We start from the raw sequence: 24,017 nt of genomic DNA on the forward strand, positions 1-24,017 counted from the left end.
TCTAGTATAGTGCACTTGGGATTTCAAATCCCACATCCCTAAGACCTGCGTCATCAAGATAGAATAAGAAATTTTGGTATTTCATATCAAAGGACTTGTTGTACTGAAATTAAGGGAAACATCTCATCATCTTGGGCATTGTAAGAAGTAGGTTTGTGGTAAGTTATACTCCTTGGGAGTCTGAGGGATTCCCAGAGGTGAATGCAGTCAAGTTGATCGCAACAATGAAGGCAAAGTTCTTGAAGCAAACTCTAGGGGAGAGTCCTGCAAACACACACACACACACTATTTAATTGTTATGCAACTTTTTACAATAGGATCTCTTTATTTTATGCAAAAATTAATATAATCTTTTAGCTGCTTTGTATTTTGAACTTTCCTGATTAATAGCCTGTCATATTTTGTCCATTTACCAAATATTATCAGGTTGCCATCATGTTAGGGTTTTAAGAATTTTGAACTTGAAGTTTGTGTATGTTTTTTCCAAATGGTAATGACTTTGGGTGGAGTAAATGTTATTCCAATTTGGCGTTACGTATTATGAGTACAGATTTTGGTCATGTTTCACTTCTCGTCCCATTTTGGTGGTAGTATTTTGTAGGCTGTGTGGTGTGCACTGTAGGCAGTACTAAAGGTCCCTGCGCTCTCCTGTCCCTTCATCCCTCAGCTACAGCACTTTGTGATTTTCCACTTTCATTATAATCCCTTAGGTACCTCATGCCCTGCTACATCTTATTGCTGATTGTTTTTCCCTCCCCGTGTTTTAGGGCAAATTCTTGAAACCTCCCATAAGAGCAATGTTCAGTTTAGTCACCAAAGAATTGGATGAAAAGTCAAAATCAGAAAGCATGCAACTGGGGCTGATGGGAAACTGCAAAGAACTCTGAGTAGCATTCTCATTTCACAATGCATTATATCTTGGGGAAAGAGTATGGTGTAGGTAACTGTTTCTTTACTTTAAATTTGTCCTACCTTCTTATGGTTCCAAGACATCCCTCACTTTGAAAACATAGAAGGTTAGGTTGAAACATTGCAGAAGTTCATGCTGGACACTCCCCTTGAGTGAGTTTCTTGAAGGTCAGCTTAGTAAAAAAGAAAAACAGGAAATTTATGCTTGGATGCTTTTGGTTGTAAATACAGTACATACACTGAAGCTCTCTTTGCATTTGTATCCAAAGATGTTATGTAAGAGCCCCTTAGTTGCCCTAATAGGTTAGATTTGGCCATGTATATATTGTATTATAAATTGAATCATTGCTATTGTAGTTGAGTATATCTTGGGGGCCACGCGGTGATGCAAAAATGTACAAGAACAGGTAAATATTTCACTTACAGTTCATTATTTTATGTTTTCTTATTTAATTTGTTTTAAATACGAAAGTAGGGAACCCAAAGATATGTAGCCTAATGCATGTGCGTTTTTTGTTTCTTCTTTATGTTTTCTTTATGTTCTGTGTGTGCAAGATGGAGTGAGTGTTAGGTTTGTCTGAGGAGACACTTAGGTATTGCAGTGGGGAAATATATTAGATAATTTAAGTATAGGTTTGCTACAATGGCAGCTAGTTTTGAATTCAGTGGAATACAGGAGTAGCATTTCATGTTCTAAGATGAATCTGGACCTTCCTCCTGTTTTGCTTTTAACTTGAAATTTTTTATCCCAGTTAAAAACCTTTTAACTGTTATGTGTCTGTATTGATGTATTTACATGCATGATGAGAATTTTCCTTGTTTTGCTGTACCAGACTTAATCGACAAAGCTAGTGAAGAAGACATTTTACTAGAGATGCCTCTGTTTCTTGTTTCTCAAATTAACGTGTACGCTAGCTCGGAACTGTCCCTGAATGTCATGTCCAGATTTATTGGTTTTTATTGGTATCTCATTGCTTTTTAAGTATCCCATATGAAGTGCTGTTAATGTTAATATCTTTCCCTAAGTTGTAATGGATTTTTTCTCTAGCCTTTTTATTGGTGATTTTGAGAAACAGTGCTCAGGAATGTTCAGAATGCAAGATTCAATTGAGGTTTAGGTTTTGTGCTTATTTGTGATTGGAAGTTAGGATTAAAAGAAATTAAACTTAGCTATGTTAGAACTACTATCCCCTTTTTTTTTTTCATCAGCCTAAATGGGAAAAGGTATCGAATTCATCAATTAATTGCCTACTAGATTTTGATGTAGGTTACAAATTTTTAGGATTTTGTTTTAATAGAAGGACGAAGCAAACCGGTATTTATCGTGCAGGTTTGACGCTGGTTTTCAGAAGAAAAATAATTTCAGTCACTAGTTTTTTGAAACTTGAAAGTAGGGTGTGAGTCTTAAGTGGAATAAGTTTTGCAAATGGAGAGGGAACAAGTCAGTATCATATATCTCTTAGGCAGGATATTTAGAACTATCAGAATTATTAGCAACTTTAAAGTATAAAACTGCTGCACTTGAACTTTGATATACTGTATATTTAAAGCATGAAAATAATGACACCTTTTTACTGCTTAAAATTGAAGATAGAGAATTATATGGTTCCAAAAGCATGAATAGCCCAAGCTACAAAAAGAGCAAATAGCACTCCTGAAGTGGATCTCATATTGATTGAGAAGAGAAATGTGGCATCTGAACTCATCATACTTAGAGTTAATTTGTGGTAGCTGTATTTTAAGAAAAACATTTAAACATCAATATTTAAATACATCATCAATGTCACTGTTTTATTTTCGTTAAACATTTTCATAAACAAGGATACAGGTATTTGGAAAATCTGTTTCGGAAGCAAACTTGACTGGAAGTGTTCAGGACATGGGCATCCTTTCCATTTGGAAGCACATTAGTTTTTATGAAGTAGCATACTGTATATTATTACAGGTTTTGTGACACTCAATTCAGTAAATCTCAGAGTCTAAGTGCAGAGTTTAGCTTTATGGAAGGTGAAATAGACCCAGTAGATTTGTTATATTCCATTTGACAAGGGAATGTGGTGGAATGTTGAGATTTTCCCTTGTTTGATCCATCTTAAGCCCATATTTGTATGTTGGACCGTATGTTATTGGGACCCCGCCATACAAAGGGAGTACTGTACTGTATTTGATGTACATTTTTCAGACGATGTTGAAATATTTCCATTTACTTTCATCTGTTAATTTCATAGCTTTACTTTTGTATTTCTAGTGCGCAGTATTTACATTTGTACTTTGTTGTATATCCTGTAGTTTGTATTGCTATTTTATCCTCCAACACTGTACTATCTCTGTACCCCAACAGCTATTTAACAGACTTAGACCGCATAGCTGCCGAGGACTATGTATGCACAGTACAAGATATTCTCAGAGTGAGAGCCCCTACAACAGGAATTATAGAGTATCCCTTTGACCTAGAAGAAATCAGATTTAGGTATGTTTCTGCTGGAAAGCTTGTTACGGATATGACGCACCTGGGTTGGTAGGTAGTATTGGTCGTAGTGCAAGCTCATCACTAATGTCTTTCTATCTCTGTGGTACCTTGTTGATCTCTTTACTTATCTTGAAGTCATTTTTTTTTCACTGTTAAAATGGACCTAACAGTTTTGAGGTTTTCATAACAGCCATTTGTTTGCAGTTACATACTAACGATTGCATGCTTGGTTATGTTTGGTTTCAGGTCGACTTTGGCTCTGGTAAAAAGTCACTTTCATGACTTGAAACCAGGAATGCAATTTGACAGTGTCAAGAATTTTTGTCCCCAGTGGTAATTTCTAGTGGAAATCATAAGGGTTTCACCAAAATAATTTTTAAAGCCCTTACTACCTGATCAAAATTAATAATTTGAAACAAAATTGCTTAGTAACATTTGAAATAATTAAATCAATTTGGTCAAAATATCTTTTACATAAGGCATCAGCAAGGTTCACAAATTGTCATCAATGCTTTTATTTTTTCTTCCATAATTTTTCCGGTCATTGTCATCATCACCATCATCGTCAACACTTAAGAGAACACCGACAAAGACCACTTATTTTTCTCTTGCAGTTATCTTGATGATTTGGAACGTATCATTTCATCGGACTTCTTACCGACCGAGCAGGATATTCTTAGGGCTCGAGTACCAACCACTGGGATTATTGAGTATCCCTTTGATCTGGACTCAATCATCTTTAGGTATCAGAAAATCATCTTGGCTTTAGAGGCCCTCCTCCTCCCCTGTTGATCAATACAGAGTAGCTACTAGACCCCCAGTGCCATATATATAAATATATATATACATTAAATTTATGTATATATATAGAGTTCATTCCAGTGACGTTGCCATTGACCCTGTTGCGGTAGAGTCCCTTTTTACACCCCCAGCCCCCCGTCCCCTTTACTATGTCAGCATTGTTATTTATTCTTTTTTCAGATTGCTCTTCGTCATCAGAGTTTCAATTACACTCACCACCCATATGTTTCCTCTACCAGATTATTTTCAAATATAATCACTTCCCAGATGTTTCCTGTATTACCCACGTATGGTCTCTATTCTTGAATAGGGTCTCTGCCATTGCTTTCTAAAAAGATGACAAAAGTTTGTACTTGATTCCCTATCCACCATTGGAATCTTCTACATAGAATCTTCTTCACCCATGGCCAGTACTAAGCCAAAGTTTCAGTGATGAAAAGTAAACAATTTTATTGTGCTGCTCCTTAGCATGACCTGGGTTTTTCCGAGTACGGACTTAGTTGTTGGGTATTTCAGCCAGTTGCAAGTTAGCTCTTCTTAGCTGGCAACTCGCTGCTCATGTGGCTCTTTCCCAACTTAATGCTGCTGCTACATGTCCAGTGACCTTGTGTGCTAGAACATGTAATCGTAGGCCCTTAGGCCAGAGATGAAGAAGTAGAGAAGCTGTAGTTCTTGAGCACTTGATTGCTTTAAAGATCCGTCGCACAATAAGATTGTATCGTTGTTGAATCACTGACATCTGCTAAAGTATGTTCTACTTTGCATCATCCAACAACCTCTCCATAAATGTACAGTCAAGCGGACTTCTTAACCTCAGACAGGAGTCAAATGAGTACCTGTAGTGAACTGTTGCCGTACATTTTACATGTTACCTCTCAGCCTTCATGCTGTTCATTACCGTGTGTGTGCGTGTGCGCGTGTGTGTTTGTTCCTTCCATTACTTAATCTTACCTAGTGTGACCGTATGCATATCTCGTAGTAAACCACTAAACCACTGTTATGACTTCCTGTGTGTTCTATGTCATTTAGGTTGAGAAGAATTTTACAAGTCGGTCCCATTATGTATTTGTAAATATATGGCTCACATTACTTGTAAATTTGTTGCTTTAAAATTTTCTTAGGCAAACTTAATATGAAAAATTAGAATTGTAACCAGAATGGGTACCACAGTTCAAATGTTCTTAGAGTCAAGTAGATAATTATGCCTGCATGCTCATATTGAAAGTTTCAGAAAAGCTTGAGTGCAAACATGATCATACATTTCAAGTGTTCCTATGAATATGTGTCAGACCTTCTCATGGAAAGACTTCTCATTTGTTCACATTATGTCTTTGACAGAATGGTAGACGTAGGTGGTCAGCGATCTGAGCGACGAAAGTGGATCCATTGTTTTGAAAATGTCACTTCCATCATTTTCTTGGTGGCGCTGTCAGAGTACGACCAGATCTTGTTTGAGTCTGACAATGAGGTAAGAATTAATTTTGGTTATAGCAAATGCATGGAATTTTCTGACTGTTTGGTTGATGCACTTGTAACCACTTGCATAGTAAAACTTGTTAATTCCAAAAGTTTGTGTGTGGCTTATTTTGATGATTGATTGTGTGTTTTAGAATTACAAAGTTGTAAGGTTTAGTTAATTCATTTTAAGTTATTCATAACTACAGAGATGATGAGGGCATTTAATTCGTCATTATTTGCTTTGTTGATAATAGTTATTGAAAGTAATGGCTAAAAATGAGGGTTTTTTGCATCTTGAAGCCATTATAAGGTGGACAGATTTGCTGTATGATATATTAATTTTATCCAATACACTCATATTAGAAATATAAATTGTACTAGTGATAAGATATATCATTATTATTGTTATTAGCATTAACTGTAATTATTGTAAACTAGTTTCATATACAAGTTGCATTTATGGCAGTTTGTAAGAGTGATATATATTTATGCCTCTAAGCTTATTTTGTGTAGAAAGAATGTTTTCGAAATTTCTCAAGGGTCAGCCCTGGGAATAGAATTTACTGAGAAAGCTTTAGAGGTTCCTCACAATTTACTGCCAAAGAAGGATAGTTAATTAATCTTCAGAGGAAGGGCAAAGTAACCTAATTGCTCTAAACTTATTCCATCCTGACTAGTTGATTGAGGGTGACATGTATTTTTGGATGTTGGGCAATATGTTACTTCCATGAGTCAGTCAGTCAGTCATAACTTTTGACAGCAAGAAGGGGTAGGGAAATACATTGTATATAAGGTGAATAAGTACTTGTCCATGGTTGTACTTTGTGGGTATTGTTATTCTTAAAGTTTCTCTCTCTCTCTCTCTCTCTCTCTCTCTCTCTCTCTCTCTCTCTCTCTCTCTCTCTCTCTCTCTCTCTCTATTCTTAAAGTTTCTCTCTCTCTCTCTCTCTCTCTCTCTCTCTCTCTCTCTCTCTCTCTCTCTCTCTCTCTCTCTCTCTCTCTCAAGATTAATCCCTGAGAACCAGCCCGAGAAGAGTCTACTTGAGACTCAGAGGTCTGGAAAAACCAAGCCCTATTAATAATAATAATAATAATATTCAAGAAACTTCTGACAGGTCATTGTTGTTCTTACATGACAGTTCATTTTGGAAAAAAAATTATAAGTTGAAAAAACAGGTTAGGTCCATGAAGGAGGTAAGAGATGAAAATACAAAATCTGGTCAAAAGTAAGGTATTCACAATCAAATGAAATTACCATTTTTGACCTGTTGGCCAAAAGTGGCCTGATTGTCAATTAGTGGTGGCCTATCTGTATTTTAAACAATATGAAAAATGTAGTCATTTGTCATTATAAAAAAGAAAGTTCTATCTTTGTACATTTTCTGCCTGTATGCTTATATTATCCTCCAAGGCTATTTGTATACCATTATACCACCCATCCATGAGCTTTTAGGCCTTTCTACTGGTTGCCGTCCTGTCTGGTATATACCACTTTTGCAATTGTATTTGTCTCCCCTTATCATATGGCTAGACCACTTTGAAAAGACTGTATAGCTTTCAACCACCATGCAGTTAAATATGTGATCGGTTATAGGTTTTATTTACATTGGTGGTTAAGGTAATTTTGTAGATGGGCCATTGTTCTCATTGTAATACTACAGGGTGACATATGTAGACACTCACAGGGCTTGCATGAAGATTTTGTTCTTGAGTAAGGTGTGAGACTTAGGGTTGGTATTGTTAAAGAGGCTGGATAGCTCAGGTTGGGAAAAGACCAAAGCATACTAGGCACACTGTAAATGGCAGTTTTCCCACTTCTTGTTACGACATTTTGGCCTTTACACTACAAGAATTTTTTTTTTTTTTCCTGTAGGATTAGGAGAGAGATGACTTGGGAATGATATATATTGAGTGAGGGGGCAATTTATGATTAAGCAGATGAGAAAGACATATTACAATACTGAACATTTGCACAATTATGATTTTCCTGTTCAATATCCTTTGGTGAAAATTTAGTCATCGGGATTTCATAGGAGGAAAAGTTAATATTTTTTATTGTTGAGTTTTATGCTCTGTAGTACTGTATGATCAAGCAGCAGAATTGATTTTAAGTTTTGTTATTTTAAGTTTTGTTTTATGAAATTGATGTTTTGCAATGCCATCAGTACTTGTAAATGCCAGTTTGTACAGTGTGGCTCTGGTACTAAAGGACCTTGTGCAGGGTCTGATTCCAGCTCCATTGCTTTCTGCTTCATTCTTTTCATCTGTTCCCTGTGGTATCTTGTTTCTTATCAGTCTGTACCTTGCTTCAATCTTTACTACTTGAGGAGATTCTTCCAAATAACAACTAAGCCTCCCAAATTAGGTAACATGGAAAGGCCTTCAGAAACTTAGGAAAATTGTAAACACCGGTAATGAACTGTGAATAAAATGGTTTTCGTAGCTGAAAGAGAAAGTGAAATGCATCAATATCTGTTATTTCATGCTTTGTGGGTACTTCCACAGTATTGTGGGAAATTCACATTCAAAATCAAATGACCTGTGGTTATCTCCATTTACCTTAAGTATGTGTATTCAGTTGGTACAGGTGTCCATGCCCATCTTTGGGACATGAATACAGAACTAGCAACCTCATCCCAATGTCAGTGTTTAGAAACTTACTACAGATTGTAGCTTGAAAAACAAGAAGTTTATAGTGAAGGGAATGACTGACCTGTGAGTTTGTGAGATTTGGAGAAGGGTTTCAGTTAGTATTAGTTCATGCCCTCTTCTTTTTCTCTCAGAACCGTATGGAGGAATCCAAGGCCCTTTTCAAGACTATCATCACTTACCCCTGGTTTCAACACAGCAGTGTCATCCTTTTCTTGAACAAGAAGGATTTATTGGAGGAGAAAATTATGTATTCACATCTTGTGGACTATTTTCCAGAATACGATGGTAAGTTTCTCATGTCAAGTAATTGCAATAGTCAGAGCTATTTCATTTCTGTTGTCTACATTTATCACTCACAGAATCAGCTGATGAAGTTAGTTTTGTCTTTGAGCATGCAACAAGTCTGCCTATAGCTTGAATATGTGAGTTTTGCTATTAAATTTAGGAAGGAAGATAAGCAGTGAATGTTTTTCCACCTCTCTTAAACTCTTAAGAAGTGATCTTTATACATATTTAATGATTAATAATATGCTTTAGATATATAGACATTGGTTTGAAGGTCAATTTTTTTTTTATTGTTAGGCCCTTAGACATGAAAATATCTACACTAGCTAAATTAAACTGTGAAAAGAAATGCAACACATGCTGCTCATAATTAATATGAGGAGTTAGTGATTTTGTAGGTCTTAAAATAAGAAAAATTGGAAGTTGGTGTGAATCCATTTTTTGAAGTGCCAGTCTATTAGATGTTTGAAAAAGAAAGGCTGTTTGTGTATATAATAAGGCATATTGTCTTGTTATCGGTTTTAAAAAATGCATATTGAGTGTTGCACCTTCACTGTAGTTTTTCATATGCTGTTGATCTTAACATTAACCCTTTTACGCCGATTGGACGTATTAAACGTCGAGTCAAAATGTCTCCCGTATGCCGATTGGACGTATCATACGTCGGCTCAAAAAAGTTTTTTTTAAAATTTGCGGAAAAATACTTATAGGCCTACCAGCCGAAAACTTTTGTATCACGCGCCTTGGGGGATGCTGGGAGTTCACGGATCAAGGCGTTGTTTTGTTTACAATCGCTACGCAGGCGCGCAAGCGCGAATTTCTTTCTTATCGCACTAAAAAGTATCAGTGACACATCTCGGAAATTATTTCGTCACTTTGACATAATTATTGCACCATTTTAAATTATCCTTTACATGAAGTATTATATATGAAAATGTGCGCAATTTCATGCACAATACAACTAAAAAATACTCATGATTGTAGCTTTTATCAATTTTGAAATATTTTCATATAAATAACGATAAGTGCAAAAATTTCAACCTTCGGTCAACTTTGACTCTACAGAAATGGTCGAGAAACGCAATTGTAAGCTAAAATTCTTATATTATAGTAATATTCAATCATTTGCCTTCATTTTGCAACAAATTGGACGTCTCTAGCACAATATTTCGATTTATGGTGAATTTATGAAAAAACTTTTTCCTTACGTTCGTGCGATAACTCTTCCGATAAATTTTTTCGTGCGATTGTCCTAATGTTTGCACCCTTTTAAATTTGCCGTTACATAAAGTTTTATATATGAAAATGTGCGCAATTTCATGCACATTACAACAAAAAACAACCCATGGTTGTAGCTTTTATCAGTTTTGAAATATTTTCATATAAATAACGTTAAGTGCAAAAATTTCAACTTTCGGTCAACTTTGACTCTACCGAAATGGTCGAAAAACGCAATTGTAAGCTAAAACTCTTATATTCTAGTAATATTCAATCATTTACCTTCATTTTGCAACGACTTGGAAGTCTCTAGCACAATATTTCGATTTATGGTGAATTTATGAAAAAAAAAAAATTACGTTCGCGCGGTAACTCTTCCGAAAAAATCAGAATTTTTTTGTGCGATTGTCGAAATGTTTGCACCATTTAAAATTAGCTGTTACATAAAGTTTTATATATGAAAATGTGCGCAATTTCATGTAGAATACAACTAAAAATGATTTATCGTGATTTATATTTGCATATAAATCACGATAAATAGAAAAAAAACCACGTTCGGTCAAATTTGACTCTACCGAAATAGTTGAAAAACGCAATTGTAAGCTAAAACTCTTACATCCTAGTAATATTCCGTCATTTTTCTTCATTTTGAAACAAATTTGAAGTCTCTAAAACAATATTGTGATTTATGGTGAATTTTTGAAAAATATATTTACCTTCACTCCGCGCGCCGATTCGCGGCCGCAAGTCTCCGAAATACGTACATGGCATTATCCTAATATTTGCTCCTTTTCATATTAGCCTTTTTATAGAGTTTCATATATCAAAATGTGCGCAAATTCATGAAGAATACAATAAAAAATAATTGAAGGTTGTAGCTTTTTCCATCTTCGAAATATGTGCATATGAAAAAATATATATATTAAAATTTCGACATTCGGTCAAATTTAACTCGTCCGAAATGGTCGAAATCTGCAATTCTAATCTAAAACTCTTACAGTATCGTAATATTCAATCATTTGTCTTAATTTTGAAACAAATTGGAAGTCTCTAGAACATTATTTAGAATTACGGTGAATTTTTGAAAATAACATTTTTTTACGTCCGCTCGTTACGAATTCGTACATCATTTTGTGATAATATTTTTCCGGTGTTGCTTTTATTGTTTTACTATGTATTATATATCAAAATGATTGCAATTTAGTGTACAATACAACGAAAAAAAAGTAACTCGTTAGCTTTGACCGTTTTTTGCACAGCGTGATTTGAATACAATTATCTATGAATTTTTTTTTTTCGCTACCATATATCGCATTATTTACATATGATAATGATATTATTTTTCATTTCTGATGATTGCATACTAAACTTCAGGCAATGAAAAAAAATGAGCCAAAAATGAACTCTTAATCTTCAAAACTAAGCGCGCTGTGATTTTTTGAAAAAATTATTTTTTCCGGTTCCGCGCTCACTCCAAACCGGCGCCGGCATACAGGAGAGGTTTTGATTTTTAGGGCTTCGGCGTAAGAGGGTTAATAAATGATCGCACAAGGCGGGAGTGATTCTAGCGTATAAACAAATTTTACAGTTTAGGTAGTGTAGTTCGTGAATCAGGTTATATTTAACGAAAAAAAAAAGATTTATCATAATATATATTTTCCGTTTTTTTTAACCCTCTTACGCCGATTGGACGTATTAAACGTCGAGTCAAAATGTCTCCCGTATGCCGATTGGACGTATCATACGTCGGCTCAAAAAAGTTTTTTTTAAAATTCGCGGAAAAATACTTATAGGCCTACCAGCCGAAAACTTTTGTATCACGCGCCTTGGGGGATGCTGGGAGTTCACGGATCAAGGCGTTGTTTTGTTTACAATCGCTACGCAGGCGCGCAAGCGCGAATTTCTTTCTTATCGCACTAAAAAGTATCAGTGTCACATCTCGGAAATTATTTTGTCACTTTGACATAATTATTGCACCATTTTAAATTATCCTTTACATGAAGTATTATATATGAAAATGTGCGCAATTTCATGCACAATACAACTAAAAAATACTCATGATTGTAGCTTTTATCAGTTTTGAAATATTTTCATATAAATAACGATAAGTGCAAAAATTTCAACCTTCGGTCAACTTTGACCTCTACAGAAATGGTCGAAAACGCAATTGTAAGCTAAAACTCTTACATTATAGTAATATTCAATCATTTGCCTTCATTTTGCAACAAATTGGACGTCTCTAGCACAATATTTCGATTTATGGTGAATTTATGAGAAAACTTTTTCCTTACGTTCGTGCGATAACTCTTCCGATAAATTTTTTCGTGCGATTGTCCTAATGTTTGCACCCTTTTAAATTTGCCGTTACATAAAGTTTTATATATGGAAATGTGCGCAATTTCATGCACAATACAACAAAAAACAACCCATGGTTGTAGCTTTTATCAGTTTTTGAAATATTTTCATATAAATAACGTTAAGTGCAAAAATTTCAACTTTCGGTCAACTTTGACTCTACCGAAATGGTCGACGCAATTGTAAGCTAAAACTCTTATATTCTAGTAATATTCAATCATTTACCTTAATTTTGCAACGACTTGGAAGTCTCTAGCACAATATTTCGATTTATGGTGAATTTATTAAAAAAAAAACATTACGTTCGCGCGGTAACTTCCGAAAAAATCAGAATTTTTTTGTGCGATTGTCGAAATGTTTGCACCATTTAAAATTAGCTGTTACATAAAGTTTTATATATGAAAATGTGCGTAATTTCATGTAGAATACAACTAAAAATGATTGAAGGTTGTAGCTTTTCTCTTTTTTTGGAAATATTTGCATATAAATCACGATAAATAGAAAAAAAACCACGTTCGGTCAAATTTGACTCTACCGAAATAGTTGAAAACGCAATTGTAAGCTAAAACTCTACGGCCTAGTAATATTCTGTCATTTTTCTTCATTTTGAAACAAATTTGAAGTCTCTTAAAACAATATTGTGATTTATGGTGAATTTTTGAAAAATATATTTACCTTCACTCCGCGCGCGATTCGCGGCCGCAAGTCTCCGAAATACGTACATGGCATTATCCTAATATTTGCTCCTTTCATATTAGCCTTTTATAGAGTTTCATATATCAAAATGTGCGCAAATTCATGAAAAATACAATAAAAAATAATTGAAGGTTGTAGCTTTTTCCATCTTCGAAATATGTCCATATATATATATATTAAAATTTCGACATTCGGTCAAATTTAACTCGTCCGAAATGGTCAAAATCTGCAATTCTAATCTAAAACTCTTACAGTATCGTAATATTCAATCATTTGTCTTAATTTTGAAACAAATTGGAAGTCTCTAGAACATTATTTAGAATTACGGTGAATTTTTGAAAATAACATTTTTTTACGTCCGCTCGTTACGAATTCGTACATCATTTTGTGATAATATTTTTCCGGTGTTGCTTTTATTGTTTTACAATGTATTATATATCAAAATGATCGCAATTTAGTGTACAATACAACGCAAAAAAAAGTAACTGGTTAGCTTTGACCGTTTTCTGCACAGCGTGATTTGAATACAATTATGTATGAATTTTTTTTTTTTCGCTACCATATATCGCATTATTTACATATGATAATGATATTATTTTTCATTTCTGATGGTTGCATTCTAAACTTCAGGCAATGACAAAAAAAGGAGCCAAAAATGAACTCTTAATCTTCAAAAGTACGCGCGCTGTAATTTTTTGAAAAAATTATTTTTTCCACTTCCGCGCTCACTCCAAACCAGGCCCGGCATACGGGAGACGTTTTGATTTTTAGGGCTCCGGCGTAAGAGGGTTAACTTAAATTGCAAGCATTATCTGAGGGTGTTTACTTTTGATGATTGACACTTGATTTACAGAACTTCCAGTTTTTTCAGTAATTGTTTTCTAGGATGGTTTAGGTAAAGGGTTATTAAACAAGCTGTGATTAGCCTATTTTACGGGAATGATAAATTGGAAGTTATAGTATTTCCAAACTTGTCATTATGGGCAGGACAAGGGTGGGAAATGGTCCTGTCAAATCAAACTTTCTCAATCTATTTAGTATTGTAGAGCACTATAGATCTAAAGATGCTAAACTAAACGTTATCATATAATTCTTTTTATCATATTTAAACCTTTCATAGCATTTTACACTGGATAACGATGTAAACATTGATTTTTTTTTATTTTTTTTCTTACGTGGCATAGATTTTTAGCTATGTTGCCTGTTCTCTTGATGAAGGATTCATGTCCAAGCTAAGCTGCCCTTGGGCCATGTAGAGGTCTAATTCCTATTTAGGAAAATGACGAGTATGGGAATGAAAAATATCTAATATTAAAAATAATAAGGATTGTTTGAAGTATTTTAAGCTACAAAGCAGGTGTGTGTGATGTGTGAATATTTTTATTTGCATAAAAGTGAAAAAATTTTGTATACTTATTATTGTTAATGTAAGGAGAAAATATTTGGCAAGTACCTCCTTTCTTTCTATCTTCAATAATTGCAAATGAAATTATGAAAATATTTTGTTACAAGTTATGATGATGTTTTGCACTGTATTGATCTTGTATTTTAAAGTCCAAATACCCTAAGGGGATTTACCATGGATGTACTGGAGAGTAGGATCAAACCAGGATTACTATTGCTCCCAAGGGCAAGGATTAATAAGGAATGCTCCTGAGGGCAAGGATTGAAAAGGAATGAACATGGTCATCACTTGCAATGAAGTACATTTGGCATCCTGGGAGGAAATGCCTAAAATTAACTAGATTTGGAAATTGTATGTGTTGTTGAGGGGTTGAGAAGTGCAGTATCCACATTATACGTTTTTGGCCTGGCCAAATTCATAAGAAAGATGTTAGATACATTCTTCTTATGAAGACAGTAGATTAGATAAGTTTGTTATCTTCCCTGTTCATACCATGACTTTAAACTTATGCAGGAATACCTGTTGTGTGTGACTTGTCTCATTATCATGTTCTTCGTTGCTATGATCGTGAAAAGAGTTTTGTTCTAACTCGTGGAAATAAATAAGGGAGTTTTCTGTTGCTGTGCAAAGTTTGGCTTGTATATTGAGAACAAAGTCTATGGTCTCACAATTGTTCCAGCGGTTTAAAACTGCTCTAAAAAGACAGAAATGTAAAACTAGCATAGGTTTTGCATGTTGATGTAAACTTAGACTGACATGGTATTTTTGGTGAGTGATGAATATTGGCACTTGCTTGTTGCTGTGGATTGTCCTTTTCAGTAAGGAATGTTGGTTTTAGGTTAGTATGGCTGTGTTAGAATATCCTAGTCTTGAATTTTTACCTAGCACTCATTAGACTTTCTCATAAGTTAACCAAGAAGGTACCTCTCTTATGTTTTGTGATGGCAAAAAACAAAAGCAGTAAAAAAAAGGTTTTTAAAGTATTGCAAAGTATTCCATTAAAGTATCTTATATCAGTTTATTACAGTATCAGACATTTTGAAAAAAAAAACTTTATGAAATAACTATTACTTGGTAGATTAGGGATTTACCCATACTTCCAAAGGTTGGGTGAAGGCAAAAAAAAAAAGTTAGTGAATATATATTTGTTTTTAGGATGAATGAGTTGTGCAAAAGACTTTTTTAGTTTCACCTCATAATTTTGTAAAAATTTTAAACTACTTCCAGTTTTTATTTATGAGGTTCATTTTATTGGCTAAAGGTTTAAACATAGTTCCATACTAGTTTGAGAATATTCTTAGGTGTACTGGTAAATGTTAGCATTAATAGCTAGAGTAAACAATTTTGACAATGGCTCCCACAGTATTTTAAGGAGCAAATTGAGCTGAATATATATCAAGTTTAATCAGTGTGGTACATTGTTCATTTTAAAAATTTTATAACTATGTATTAATCACCAGGCACATAAGTTTATAGTGCATGAAATATTTCAGTTGTGAAAGCATTTATTGTGTGGGAATACAGTATGTTTTGTAGTATGGTTGTTACACAGGCAAAATGTTATTTGCAACCGCTGAACAACTTTCTGAAGAGGAATTAAGTGTGTGCATATAGTGCCAAGGTACTTCAGGGTTTGTTAGGCATTGCTTTTTATCTTTTTACATAACAGAATGCAGTGTAACTTTGCCAGATTTTATTTCATACTGGTTTTGCCAGGTTAAAACAGATAGCACTAGTTGCAGTACAGTACTCAAAATTTCTCTGATATATTGGGTAACAGAAGAAATTTTTATAACTGTGTAGGTTCTGAGTTTCTCATTAGGTTTTACTAATTGTATCTGTTGCAACCTTCAGGGCCCAAGCAAGATCACGTAGGTGCACGTGAATTTATTTTGAAAGTGTATCTTGCGCAGAATCCTGACCCAGACCGAATGTGTTACTCTCACTTTACTTGTGCCACAGGTTGGTTATGGTCTTCATATCGTTCTGAGAATGAGTTGAACTGTATTGGCTTTAATTAGAGCGCCTCTAGCGCCGGTTGAGAGTAGAACTTCGTCGAGGCGAAGGCGATTCTCCCCCCAAGTACTTGTTGCTCTACCCATTACCTCAAATCTGTAGATATTTGGAATTAGTGCAGTACTCTTGTTAGATCTATCATTAGGATAACTTCTAGGCTTTTGGGACGTGATTTAGAGTAGGGAGCGTTTTTGTTTGTGCATAGTTTGAGTAATAATCTTCATTCTTGTATAATTACAGCCATAGCTTTTGTGTTCAAACAGTATACTGCTTGTTGTCATGGTTTGGATATAAATTGAGAGCCATGCTTTGAATTATTCATATATGCTTTCTCATTTGAAAAGAATATAAACAGCTTTATCAGGGTTTTATTAATGAACCTTTCTTTTCACTTACAGTGTGAAAATTAGGTGCTGTGCTGTAAATTATTTATAATCATTGTAAAGGAAATGAAGTGTGAACAATTTCCTCAAAGTTACGATAAGGTGATTCCATTTTGTTTGATAAGGTTTGTGTCTAAATGTATAAATTTTCCTCCAGATATTTATGAGTAGCCCAGTGAGTATTTGGGTGAGTGAATGAATATATTTCAAGAAAATTTAATAAAGTTTGTAAACAAATGCAATATTAAAAGCTTAGCCGGTTTCAGTTCATCCCAGACACTTAATTCCCGCTTACCAATACCAAAATGTACAAAGCTTACGAAAATATATAGGAGGGTAGGAAAGTAAACCTAGCAGCATTAATTGCATTGCTACACAGACAAAAGAAAGACATTATTTACACAAGTATCAGCAAACTACTGTCACAAGAGGACTCTGCTCTGTTGCAGGGAACAGGGAAAAACACTTATTAAAAAATACTCGATACATAAAAAAGGTCTATAGAAATAGAATATAAAGAAACAATGTATACCAGTAACAAAAAACAGATGGCATCTGGGCCTTCAAGATCATGGTGAACTGTTGCTCAGATACTTGAAAAATAGACTGTACCCTGCTAGAAACCACAAAATCTACCCATATTTGAAAAAGTACCAGCTGATTGCTGTTTTCTTTTAAACATGGTCTGAAATGTCAGGGAGGATTTTATGACCACAAAATAGGCTAAATTGTGATTAGTTTTTTTATTTTAAACAAATAATTTATACTGTGTGACAGTGTGTGTGTGAATGACTGTTTTTCAGCTGAGATTTAATTGATATATTTATCCTTGTTAAGGGAAGGGATGAGATCGAGATACCCTTTCTTGTGTCTTGAAATGGATGATTTAGGTTTTGTTCACTGTCATAAAACCTTTTGGAGGGGAAAGTTTTGTAAGTGTTGATAACATAATTTGTACCGTATTTTGCTTTTGACTTCTTTGTAGAGTACTTGGCTTTTATCATATGAAAGGTCTTCCTTCTATCCAGAATTATGTGGGATTAGTGGGCAGTATTTGGTATTAAGCAAAATAATGGACATCACTTGGTACAGCATAGGTACTGTTTTCCATGTGTATGGTCCTCTGCTAGAACTGTACAAAGTAGTAGTATACGACTTAATTTGACTTGAACATAAATAAAGTAGAAATTTGTATTTGACTGTAAGTTTCATGCTAACCTTCTAATTCTGTTACAAGCTTTCTTTCTGGAGCTAGAAGAAGAGGCAGTATCTCCAGCTGGTTATGTATTTTGTACACCTTTGTGTTCTGCCATGAACTCAAACTTACTGTTGAATGACCCAAACTATTTCAGGCCCACAGAAGGATGCTATTGCTGCGAGGGAGTTTATCCTACGGATGTTTGTTGAATTAAATCCTGATCCAGAGAAGATAATATATTCACATTTCACATGTGCGACAGGTAATGAATTGCAAGGAGTTAGTAACGCTGCCAGCATGCTCTCTGTCATGTCCTCTTCTCTTGCCTGTTGGGCATGTCCTTAAAGGGGTGGCGATGTGATGAGGTTACGTGGTATACAGTTCTCCTATTTGCTCCCCTGTGAGCTTTTTTTTTTTTTTTTTTTTTTTTTTTTTTTTTTTTTTTTGTTTTTTTTTTTTTTTTTTTTTTTTTTTTTTTTTTTTTTTTTTTTTTTTTTTTTTTTGCGTAAATTGAGAATTAATTATGCATGGTATGAGAGTTTTGTTTTTGTAAGTCTGTGATTATTTCAAAAAGACCCACAATTATGCACATGAACTGAAGACTTATGACAGTATGAATAGTAATAGTAGTTGAAGATAGTGTCTTAATTTTGGTGACAGCCAATTTAAATTTATCTATTCATACATTTAATATATACTAGTTAATATTCCAGTATAACTCCTGGCATTTGAAGTGTCTACAGACTGCCCTTACAATCAATGAGATTTTTTATTATTAAAGTGACAGAATAAATAAATAATTCACTAACAAAATAAAAGCTGATGAGCATATAGTATCTGACAGACCTAATGATTTATACTTTATATGTCCATAAAATATCAGATTACTATTAATTGAGATGTTAAGCAATGGTTCAACTTCCATTTTGGCTTTTGTAATTTGGCAGTGTAACAGTTGTAGATATCTTCAAGACAGTGCATTTAGTTACTTCTTTGGTTAATAAAACTGATTAGGTCTTTGAATATAATCACAGATGGTTATTTGTTCTTATTTTAATGATTTAACATTTGTTTTATATATTAAATACTAACATGTTTTTCTTTTCATTTCTTTGCATGCTGGCTGTCACCTCACACTCTGCCTTCCAACTGTTTCTGCATGAATTAAAATCCTGATTTTATTGTCAATAATTTCTTAAACTATGTCCATGAACTGATTGCTTTTGTTCCTTGGGAATAAAAAACTTTACTGTGCCATTGTCTTGAAAAATGGGATTTCGGGGCATCATTCCAACTGATGTCCTGAACTTTCATGCCTTCCTTTTCTGTACACAAACTGCATGCATGCATCATGATTGTGGTACTCTTGATATAACCCTAAGATACTGAGAACATCAAGCTTGTGTTCTGTGCCGTAAAGGATACTATCATGCAGAATGCTCTGAAGGAATACAATCTTGCTTAAGAGAACTTTCTGTTGCATCTTCTGTCCTTCGTTAATGAAAGGTTGGAATGGTTGTTAGTTTAGCTTGTAGATTTTGTCTTATCTTTGATAGTGTTAAATAGTTTACAGACTTTCCCTGGAAACCTGTAGATTTTATCACTGCAATGTGATGTAAATTGGTTAACATAGCCTATAGTTATGGTCACTGTACCTAATTAAATACTGTTAGGTAGTTAACAAACTATAAAACTTTACCTTGTAGCTAGTGGATTTGGTTAGCGCAGATAGATTAATAACAGTGGTCGCTAATTTTTTTATTGTAATCCTACCGTATTTTTTCAATATTTTCTCATAAAATGTGATGAATCTGGGATTTCATATATTAACATTAGAAACTTTTGAGATGATTTGATTTAGTATCGTGTTTCATTTGTTACATAAATTTTGTTTAACATTTAATGTAATTTTTTTTCAAACCGTAGTTGTTTTTTTTAACTAAAACTTACGTAATCCAACTCTTTCAGTTTTCTTTAGTTTGATTATAAAGTAAACTTTTTATTCATTGTTAAAGGGTTAAGTTTAATACTGCTGGGTTTATCGTAATGTATTTTTTCACATAATAAAGTAGTATTTTGCATTTATCTTGTGTAAATCTTATGTCAAGAGTATGTTGTACTTTTTTATTTAATGCTCTTGCACTTCGCTAATACTGTAATCATTTAGATATATCCTTTTAGATATTTGTAGTGATTGTACAGTATGTAAAATTTAATATTTCTGTACATTATTGCAAAATTTAATTAATCAAGTAGTGGATTTTTGTCAAGTTATAGAAGAATGTGTTTTCATTCAGTAACCTCAGAACACCTCAAGTTGTATTTAGTGATGTTATTTCCCTAAAGATTGGAAAACTATCCTCTTGCTTCATGGTTACAAAGCAGTTGTCAATATTAGATTTTTTATATACTTAAATAAATCACCCAAACATGTTTTAAAGTCACCCCTCTTGCTTCTGATCATTGTAAACCTAAAATAATTTTAAAGGTTGTGTATTAAGAGGTTAAGGTTAGATAGATGACACTTATGACTGTGGTCTGGTTAAACTTTGTGAAAAATAGTCATGAGAATAAAGTTTCAAGTCTAGCTTTGTATAGCTTTGCTGCTTCTTCTCCCTTGTTTTCTTAGATTAAAGTTTTCATTGTTTTAGTAAACTTTTACGTGGTCTGGAAAGAATTATGTTAGTGCTTGGTTATCAGGAATAGTCTTTGGTAGGTATTATTTACTCGATTATTTTGATGTCCTCTTAATATGATGATCTTTTTTATCTTTCAGATACTGAAAATATTAGGTTTGTCTTCGCTGCAGTCAAAGACACCATCTTGCAGCTAAATTTAAAAGAATACAACTTGGTGTAACGTAGAGCCACAACACCGCCAATTGGGAGTAGACACACGAAGAAGAGGGAGGGTACCGCAGCACCTGCCCTCCTCTGTTGTTGGGGTGCTTGCCGAGGTCATAACTTCCTCTACAAAAAAAAAAAATAACAAAAACAAAAGAAAACATAAACTTATCTATGTAAATGAAGGCATTCAATTTTGTATGTAAAAGTTTCAAGTGTCCCAAATGAATGAGTTGATATGAAGGCTCTTGATATTATTCTTTTTCATACATATATTTTTTCCAAAGATTTTGTGTGAGAGCCGCAAGTTTCCCTTCCAAGTTGAACCATCCTTTTTGGGACAGCTTTTAGCTATTTGCAAAATGCCTGATTTTAGAGGATGTTTTGATGATGCCAAAGGGCCTTGAAAATTAGTTCCAGTTTTTTGTAACGTACGCAATTTCCAAATCCTCACGTGCGTACACAGTGTTTGTTAACCTAATGTCTCAATACACCCGGAAAGGGGCGGTTCCCCAAGCCACGACTGGTTCTCCTTTGGGGCTATTGCAATGCTGCCAGTAACCGCCCCTACCCATGTCCTGTGCTCATTTACCAACGCTGCCAACGAGCCGAGTGCTCCCTGGTCGTAATGGTGCTCCCAAAGCCCTGATTCACGCATGGGGATGTGCGTGCCGCTTAAGCCACACACAGCCGCTGCTACATGTGTGCAATACGGAGCTGTATTTTATGTGTAGAGAAGAACCATCATGACAAAATTTGATGATTTCTGACCCCAGCAGGAAAGTTTGCTTGCCTTACAGGTGATTGTTAGGATATTTTTTGTGTTAATAACTAACTTTGTAATATTATCTAATGTACGTTGACGTGATATGTAAATGGCCATGTGGAGTTCCCATGGTGTATAGGCCTGCAAAGTTTCTTAATGGGGTTGAGAAAGCAAAGAGAGAATGAGGTGTTAGCAGCCATATAAGATTTATTCACCTCGTAACGGATCTGGACACTCTCTCAGTAAATGATGATAAAAAGTAACAAACTTCTACTGGAAGCAATCCAAGAAGAGCAGCCTAATTGCCGAGAGTTGTATGGCGTCCAGAGAGTGACAGTGAAGTGAGCAAGAGTAGGCAAACATCACATCGGAGCTGGAACAACGACAGAAGCAGTACTCGAGAAGACCAAGAAGCTGGAATTTATAGCAAAAAAAAAAAAATGAATGTGTGTGTGTGTGGTTTTTATTGCCATTAATTTTGGGCCGGTCAATATTTGAGTATGCCAAGGAAATATCTGTAAGATTTGAAAAATCTCACTGTTTGAACATCAGTGCTTGTGATATGTTTGTAGCAAATATGGATTTTACATGTCTATTGTTAGCCGAAGCTATTCACCATGGTGGAAGAAGTCCATGCCAGGCACCGACAATTCCCACCAAGTGACGCAGAAGGAAATTGGCGAGGTGCTAAAGACTTGGCTCTCAGATACAGTATCTACTCTTGCGTCGAAAAGTGCAATTCAAAGTTAGCCGACTCGGAGCTGAGACTTAAGACTCCTGTGGCTTAGCGAGGGTGAACCCCAGGACGGATCACGTTTTGGATCATCCCTCAGCCATTTACTGATAATCAGCTTGTACTGTATGTGAGTGTGTACAATGCATCCTGGGGCACGAGGGTGTGCCTACAAATGTGTCCATCACTGTCCTGATAGTAGTTTGAGAGGATCATGGTGAGTGGTGATTGTTGAATGATGTTGAGAGTCGAAGACGGAAGCACTAGTCAGTGTGGGCCGGTTCCAACTTGATCTGTTGACCGCTGCTCATGTTACTTGTATATATGTGTCTGTAATAATAACTTTTAGGTGTATGGAAGGAGCCAGCTGGGAAGACTTCCCCTAGTGCTCCAAGAGATAAAGGTGGCGAAAGTACGGATGCAGAGTAAATGAACTGACCATGGACAAAAAAATAATAAAAAAAATTAAAAAAAATGTTCCAAAAGCTTGGCGCACCCTACCGAAAGGGCTGTGTGCTAATTCTAGTCTCTGGTGCCATCATTTTTGGGCCGACGTGACAACCAACACGGATCGGCTGCCGGTCAGGAAGACGGCCGAGCCGAAATGGCAAAGTGGCTCACGAAGAAGCTTTGCCGGCAGCGTAGACTTAGCTCAATCCCCCTGCCACGTGAAGTACGCATGAAGCGTGCACGTGGCACGTGTGCTTCAGCTTACATGTTGTCATGTTTGTTGGGCTGCTTGTATAATTAGTTGGGAGACTAGTTTATTACACACAGCCCTGGAAATGAGCCTTTACCTTCCAATCGTTTGTATACTTGTTATAATTATTATTATTATTATTCAGGTTGCAGAATATGTCAATTTGTAGTTGTACAGAACATTAAGGTATTATATTTTTTTTTTCATTATATTAATTTTATGGTCTTGAAATGACAAGTTAATTAAATCATGTGTATTAAAAAAAAAAAAGACTTTGTCCCATTAAAACCCTAACGTACCAAAGTTTAACTGAACTTTTATTTTTGAGTGGCCGACACGTAGCGTGCAGATGTGAGCGGGGGAGGCGACGACGTCGACCGCCCTTTTATCGTCTTGCCCTGGCACACAGCGTTCAAGCCTGCTCCCGCCCTGCCCTTCTTGGGTCATCCCCCGGCCCTGGGGGGCATGGCGTCTCAAGGCCCCAGGGCAAGTTTGGTATGGGGGGGCCAAGGCCCCAGTCTCCCCCCTGAAGGACCCGGGCCCCCCCTTGGTCAGTTGTTTTGGGAAAGGGCAACCATTGGTGTCAATGGTTGGCTGATAATGGTTGCCTCTTTTATTTGCCCTGCCTCCTTGGTTGCCCAGCCACCACTCAGCGGTGCATGGCTGGGCATCTTGGACACAAGTGGACAGCAGGAGGTCTAACGTTAAAGGTCAACAAAACCCCTGCTGCTGTCTACCTGTTCACGTGTTCATTCCGCTCGTGTCTTGCATCGCTTCAACCACACCAACTCGGTACACTTGATGTAATATTATAAGCTTCTGAAAATGAGGGATTTGTGTTTTAAAAATAAATATTTATTGAAATGATGTTTTTATTCATTTTCCTCCCGTTAGACCGATTGCCTCTTAACTAAACTCTCAAGGATTTGGGGATGTTTCGGAAAACTTGTGAGAAAGGGAAGGGAGGTGGAGCAGTTTGAAATTTCACCGACACTGATTCGTATGTTAATATAGTACTTCGGTTGCACGTTATTGCAGGTAAACAAAACAAAAAATTTGCTCTTTGCAATAAGTGTGAACTATAATAGACTTTTCAGCAGGTGAAAAACAAATTACAGCAAACTTCCCG

General features: G+C 35.3%; 1 protein-coding gene across 5 annotated transcripts in view; it reads left to right on the forward strand.

Moving 5' to 3' along the window:
• The window catches only part of LOC135203008 (guanine nucleotide-binding protein G(q) subunit alpha), a 39,152-nt gene extending 15,397 nt beyond the window's left edge, over nucleotides 1-23,755 (forward strand). Inside the window, exons 4-9 of one of the 5 annotated variants that reach the window (XM_064232567.1) lie at nucleotides 3,251-3,379; nucleotides 5,519-5,648; nucleotides 8,422-8,575; nucleotides 16,104-16,211; nucleotides 18,001-18,108; nucleotides 20,623-23,755. In XM_064232567.1, the coding sequence (XP_064088637.1) occupies nucleotides 3,251-3,379; nucleotides 5,519-5,648; nucleotides 8,422-8,575; nucleotides 16,104-16,211; nucleotides 18,001-18,108; nucleotides 20,623-20,705 (712 nt within the window). In that variant the 3' untranslated portion in view covers nucleotides 20,706-23,755. Of the gene's footprint in view, nucleotides 1-3,250; nucleotides 3,380-3,993; nucleotides 4,123-5,518; nucleotides 5,649-8,421; nucleotides 8,576-16,103; nucleotides 16,212-18,000; nucleotides 18,109-19,228; nucleotides 19,353-20,622 lie in introns of all 5 variants that reach the window. The other 4 variants (XM_064232566.1, XM_064232568.1, XM_064232570.1 and 1 more) reach the window with 4 other exon arrangements.
• The last annotated feature ends 262 nt before the right edge of the window (nucleotides 23,756-24,017 follow it).

Source organism: Macrobrachium nipponense, chromosome 33 (assembly GCF_015104395.2).
Source record: "Macrobrachium nipponense isolate FS-2020 chromosome 33, ASM1510439v2, whole genome shotgun sequence".
NCBI classification, from domain to species: domain Eukaryota; kingdom Metazoa; phylum Arthropoda; class Malacostraca; order Decapoda; family Palaemonidae; genus Macrobrachium; species Macrobrachium nipponense.